Source organism: Sinocyclocheilus rhinocerous, unplaced genomic scaffold, assembly GCF_001515625.1.
Source record: "Sinocyclocheilus rhinocerous isolate Xijiao unplaced genomic scaffold, SAMN03320098_v1.1 scaffold249, whole genome shotgun sequence".
Lineage (NCBI taxonomy): Eukaryota > Metazoa > Chordata > Actinopteri > Cypriniformes > Cyprinidae > Sinocyclocheilus > Sinocyclocheilus rhinocerous.
Genome location: NW_015666483.1, coordinates 1,170,341 through 1,177,234, shown reverse-complemented (window position 1 = coordinate 1,177,234; position 6,894 = coordinate 1,170,341). Strand labels below are relative to the sequence as shown.

Below are 6,894 nucleotides of genomic sequence, written 5' to 3'. Positions count from 1 at the left end.
AAGCGAGAGTGTGAAAAGTGTATGTTTAAATTCACAGGGACAAAAGGACATGTAAGATGCACAATGATGTGTTATTTACATCAAAAATACAAAATAAACATATTTTGCATGATGTGTCTGTTTATGCAAAAACAGCACCAACTGAGCATTCACCAGGTCTAAGTCAACTACAGCTCAAAAAATAATGAAAAATAAGTTAGTTCCTTTCTTTTGTTAAACGAGTCTGCGTCTATTCACATGAATCAGTGTCTCCGGGAAATGGGAAAAACAGCCCATGAGGCGTGGTTGACTCTTAACTTTTATAAAGAATATCTCTTTGGATTTGAGACTTTAGTCTTTGCAACTTTACAGATCTTCTTTATGCACCAAGAGTTTGTAACACTCCAAAGAGAAAGGAAAAATTTAAATCGCATCATATGACCCCTTTAAATAATCAGCTTAATGGTTAATAAAATACAGTATAATAATGCAAAGCTGTATAATAAAATACTGCATCTTGCCAAAGTCAAAAGCACATAAAAGTGCGCATGAGAGATGGACTGAGTGATATAGAGAGAGAGAGAGACTGAGCAGTGTCTGTAAACCCAATATCCTCTGTGGCCCCAGGGGCTGGGAGTGCACGGCCAGTGCAGGAAGAGATGGGCTGCATTATCCACATCAAAGCTCTGAATTATCAGCCATAATCAATGCCTTTGCATTACTGCCTCTGCTCTCCCACTGCACTGTACAGCACAGCAGGGCCGTGGGATCATCCGGAGAGAGAGAGAGAGAGAGAGAGCTAGCAAACCAGTGAAGGGGGAAACGTCATTATTCTGGGGTGATGTCTGTTCTTAAAGTCTTTGTAGGTGCTGTGGGACAGCAGGCACTGGTGGTGTTTAGCACCTCGCTGATGGGTGTGGGCTGATTTTTTGAAGAGGTTCTGCCAAATTTGAGCTGAAGATCCTATTTGATTTGATCTCTGATTATGTCATGGTTATCTGTTACTGCATCTCATCTTTGTAAATGGTGCAAACAAACTGTGTCTTTCAGGGCACTCATATACGTTTTATTTTATAGACCTCTGGTGATATTATATTTAACAAATTACGTTTTTGAATTCCGACGTAACTACAGTAGGCCTATGCACATTGCCTAAATAACTAAATAATAACAAAAAATTATGCAAGGTCATTGCCTTTGTTTGCATTTTGAAATTAACTTTCAGGATTATCCTAAGTGGCATTTAGAGGAAAATACTTTCATTTACTCCATTTTATGATATGAATGAATCAAAATGGTAGTCAAGCCCTTTCAGATATAATGACTTCATTGTGCAGATGGAGGGGAAGTTTAATCGCTGTCCCGTGCAGGGTTGCCAGGTTTTCACAACAAAACCCGCCCAATTGCTACTCAAAACTAGCCCAATCGTGTTTCGAGGGAGGTCCCCCAGTGAATATAGTGTTCAGGGGAGTAAAAAACACGTTTTTTGGTGGGGTTCCGCAGTAAAATTTGCATTTCAGGGGCTAAATATCATGTTTTTAGGGTCGCTTCAACCCGCGGCAACAGTGTTAAAGTAGCCCAATTCCGCGGGGAAACCGCGGACTTGGCAACACTCTCCAGTGATAGAAAGGAAAAGTTATTGTTTAGCGCCCTCTGGTGACTAGACTAGCTATTTCTTGACTCTATCTTTACTTTTTATGCAATTCATTCCAAGGATATTCTCGTTAATTTTTCGTTACATGAAACTAAATGAACTGAAATAAAATAAAATATAGAAAAACTTTTATTTAAGCTAATTTAATAGAATTAATAAATTCATTAATACCATTTAGACATAAAAAAATGAACACAAGTCAAATGAAAGTAAAAACTAAATATAAAAATAGAATAAAATTCAAAATATTAAAAGATATAATAGTATACAAATAATACAAAAATAACACTAATTCTATACAAAAATGAACTATTATTGCAATGTGTAAAAAAAACTCCAAAATAAAACTCCAATCCAAATATAATTAGGAAACAAAGCAGAGTACTTTGGAGTTCAATGTACAAGAGAAATAAATAAACACCCTCAGATGTCAAGAGGTCAAAAAATTCTTTATTTCAAGCACAAACAGTTACAAGATGTGAAGTTACATCCACAAAAGAGATAAATGCTGCAGATGGAACATTCTAATTGTAAAGTTTAAGAATTTAAAGGGGCACTCCAACATTTCAATAGATAAGATGCATTTAGTCAGGATATCACACATCAAACATAATTTTCTTTGAACACAGCATTGTTATAGAGTTCTAAGAGAAGAATTTCTTTAGTCACATCAAGACAGTTAAAAAATGTCTACATAGCCAAGCTACCTGTAATGCTACAATCTACCGCTTGATGACGTCACAAACCACTCTCAAGTCTTGCACACCACTAACAATCGCACAGAAATAAAGGTAAACCTAAAAAACTCCACACTCAAACATAGCAAGTGTCAGAGTCTTATGAAGGATAATATAGTGGAAAAACCACTGATTCATGCAGATATTGTAGAAACATTCAATGTACCATGACAAAAACATTCCAGCAGTTTCAGACTATAAAAACAGAAATGTTTATGGAGGCCCTATAGCTGCCAGTGTCTACTGAGCAGTTTTTCTGATTGTTAATTTGGTTTAAAAAACAAAAAAACTATGGCCCGGTTTCACAAACGGGGCTTAGCTTAAGCCAGGACTCTTGAGTTACTTATTTGAAAAAGTAACTCAGATATTCTCTTGTAAATTAAAATGTAATGCGTTACTTTACTAGTTACTTGAAAAAAAGTATCTGATTACGTAACTTGCGTTACTTGTAATGCGTTACCCCCAACACTGCTTCTAACCAATGTTTAGATATAGGACAAAATTGACCATTTGACAGATTTCATTTTCCATACAGTATAGCTGTGAGAATTTATAGATCGCTTACAGCAATCACTGTTACCCCATGTGCTATCAACCACTTTAAAGCAGTAAAACCCCTCACCAGCTTACATTACATATTAGTGGTCTATCAAAGTATCAGCCAGACCAATAAATAAGCAGATATTTGGGCCGATTACTGTGTTGGCACCTCCTTGTGTCAGTTACAACATCTGACAGATTTGTAAACAGATAATGTGATTTTCTGTTTTCAAATTTTTCTTTCTTATTTTTGTGTTTGTCTTTTCTACAGTTTATGTATACACTACTGTTTAAAAGTTTGGGATCAGTTCTTTTTATTATTATTATTTTAAATGAATACTTTTATTCAGCAAAGATGCATTAAATTGATCAAAAGTGACAGTAAAACTTTGTTACAAAAATGTATATTTCAAATAAATGCTGTTCTTTTAATCGTTTTATTTATTAAAAATTGTCAAAAAAGTAAAAAGGTTTTGCAGCACAACTTTTTTTCAGCATTGATGATTATTGATATTGAGAAACAAATCAGAAGACTGGAGTAATGATGCTGAAAATTCAGCTTTGCCATCACATATATAAATAACATTTTATAATATATTAAAATAGAAAACAGTTATTTTAAATCATAATAATATATTTCACAATTTTTCTGTTTTTACTGTATGATCAAATAAATGCATCCTTGGTGAGACTTTCAAAAACTTTTACAGACTTTTCTATTTCTATATGGTGGATCATCCTGCTCTCTGGATATCTGCATGGGCCATTCAAAAACGTGCATCGGCCGACCACTATAACATATATGCATAATTTTCTACATAAAGCATCACCTCTGTCACATGACAATAAAAAACGATTGCATAATTAATATACCCAAATGAATAAGAAAACCAACAAAACCAGCAATCACCTTTTACATTACTGACAATGCTAAACTTTTATTCCAGTCAAGGTATATGATACTTGCAAATAATTTCTCTCCAAATATTTACATGCTTACAGTAGTGTTGACAGGAGGCTACTAAAGGTTGTGGTGCATCATATGAAGAGATGACTCAAAAATATAAAAATAACTATCAGTAGTCACAAGGTATTATAATAAACACGATGCTTCTGAAAGATTTTGTGTCAACTGTCAGTAAATGCTGTTTTAGTTCTTACTTCATACGGCATTATCCAATTCCAAAGCATGGAAACTAAAAAGTCAGCGCCACCATCACCGATAGGAGCCACTGGAAAGAGGGCGGCATGCAGGGAGAGAGGGAGGGGGAAAACGGGGTGGCCTCTAAATCTTCTTCCTGTTCATTCCTGTCAGAAAGAAAGAGTTCTTTATGGATGGAAGGAATTCACTAGACAACTTATTCTTATTCACTGACCAATTGATAACTATCTTGTCTAATTCTGGGACTTCCCCCCATCAGCGTTTATTATAGCTTGAGAATGCTTGTCAGATTTCATGATTTGTTTTGTATAGTAGTATGAATGATAAAATGTTGCTGGCAAACTTCTCTGACTTTCTTTGTAGTAAACCTTGAATTCCAGCCCAGTCTGTCCTCATTCTGATGCGAATATGTGGAAACTCAGTGGATACAGACGCACTTGGCTTCCTTCCCAGAAAGTACGCCCAGCAATGAGACTTTGAAAAATTGGTTCATCCATTCTGAAAATATGACTACGAGATTTGTCAACTCAACACGTTTTGTAAACTGCCAGTGTTAATGGACAACCCGAACTCATGAAAGTGCGTATAAATAGTACGCCAAATAAAAACGAAAACTCATGGTATTGATACGCAAAAATTGACTTTGGCGTGTATATGCTACACGATGGGTAGGTTTATGGTTGTGGGGTAGATATGTATCATATGTACGCGAAAACTGCGTATTATATGCACGCCAACAAATTTCGTATCATATGCATGCGAAAACTGCGTATTATATGCACGCCAAGAAATTTCGTATCATATGCACGTGAAAACTGCGTATTATATGCACGCCAGACACATGCGTATCATATGCACGCCAAAGTCCATTTTTGCGTATCAATACCACGAGTTTTCGTTTTTATTTGGCGTACTATTTATACGCATTTTCATGAGACCGGGCTCCAATGGAAACATTCACTGGGCTGTAGAGCAGTACTGCTGAAACTTACAGCACATGTTGCAGTTAACATTTAAAACTCGTGCAAGAGCACCTCTGTTTTCAGTGGTCTTTGTTGTGCTTATGGCAAGACAATTCTTCGTTTAAGCAGCAATGTGATTAAATATGCATTCTGCTATATTGCATCAGTTTGTTTTTCTATCGTTTATTGTGTGTAAAATAATGAGGTCACTGGCAAAACTTCGTTTGTGACCAGTTCAGTGACATCATAAGTTGGGCTCAGAATGACAGCCTCATTCATTTATGCTCAAGTAGAATTTAGCATGGGCCCTCTACGCCAGGGAGAGATCTATTATTAACTACTGAACAGTGTACTTCAGTGTTCTGTTCCCAGACAAACACATGCTTAAGATAAATGCTTCGGACAAGGTGTGAAATGATGGAAATCATGTGAAACTTCTAGTGCAACTACAGCAAACAGTTTCTTCATACCATTTTGTTTCTTTTTCAGGAAATATACATGTACCACTGAGAACTGAAAACTGTAGCCCAAGGTCAATGATTATTATACACTACAGTATAAAAAATTTAGAGGTCAGTATGATTTTGTAAAGTTTTTTTTTTTTTAAATCAATTATGCACACCATGACTACATACATCTATCCATCCATCCATCCATCTAAATGGCTCCATTTTCAGTTGCCATTAATCCACTCTTCAGTATCAGGATCCTTTACAAATTATTCTAATATGCTGATTTGAATCAAGATACTTTTCTTCTTATTAGAAGAAGTTAAAATGGTTGTGCAGCAAAAATGTTCAAACAAACAGCATTTTAAATAAAAAAATCTTTTGTAACATTATAAATGTCTTGAATTTAATGCATCCTTGCTGAATAAAGTATAAATTTCTTATAATATTAGTATGTAATATTTCTGTGTATATATATATATATACATATACATATATATATATATATATATATATATAAAACAAATTCAGACTTTAGTTTTATTAGACCATTTGTGGTAAATGTTTTGGGTTACAGTACCTTTAAGACTTCTATGTAAATGCCCTCCTTTTCTAAAAGCTTTTATTTCAAAACATCATAAAACATTTCTACCCTGCACCTAGAGAAATGTGTCCCTTTCCAAACAATTTAAAGTCTTACAGTCTAGATGACTCGCGAGGTGACCCCCGTACTCTCGATGACGACAGTCCTGTCCTCTTTAATGGGTGGTGTGTACTGGTAATCGTCACTCAGCAGACCCAGAATAGGGTACTGGTTCATGTATCTGTTCATGATAAGAAAAAGTTTACAATGACGATTAGGACTGAATTGCAGTTTAGTTTCTACATGGTTCTTATATGCAATAAACACACACACGCACACACACACACACACCTCTTGGTAACGACAGTCCTCGTTGTACTGCTGGAGTTGGAGTCGACCTTCTGCTGTTTGAGTCGCCTGATATCCTGAAAATGCAAGGTCAAAGGTCAGAATGAAGTACTCCAGTAGGAAAGAAGAGAGGTATCTGTTCAAATTGTACAATGAATTCACATTCCTCAAAAGTAATGAGGCTGAGGTAATGCAGAGACTGAAAAAAAACTAAAGAATGTGAGCTATGATGCCAAGTGCCGCTCCTTATAATGAGAACTACGTCCTCATTCACTTGACTTGTTCAGAAACAGACTTCATGTTGTTTTCCTTAAAGTGCCCCTATTATGGATTTTTGAAAATTACCTTTCATGCAGTGTGTAACACAGCTCTAAGTGAATGAAAACATCCTGCCAAGTTTTAAATCTGAAAGTGCACCGTGTATAAAGCTATTGTCTCTCAAAAGAAAGAGTCGACTCTGAATCATTGAAACGAGTCGTT

The 6,894-nt window shown here is 35.6% G+C and overlaps 1 protein-coding gene across 1 annotated transcript in view; it reads right to left on the bottom strand.

Moving 5' to 3' along the window:
- Nucleotides 1-3,821: 3,821 nt before the first annotated feature.
- The window catches only part of LOC107732310 (protein POF1B-like), a 23,638-nt gene continuing 20,565 nt past the window's right edge, over nt 3,822-6,894 (bottom strand). The window contains exons 12-14 of the mRNA XM_016543595.1: nt 6,418-6,491; nt 6,184-6,307; nt 3,822-4,218 (exon numbers count right to left, since the gene is read on the bottom strand). Of these exons, the coding sequence (XP_016399081.1) occupies nt 6,187-6,307; nt 6,418-6,491 (195 nt within the window). The 3' untranslated portion in view covers nt 3,822-4,218; nt 6,184-6,186. The remainder of the gene's footprint in view (nt 4,219-6,183; nt 6,308-6,417; nt 6,492-6,894) is intronic.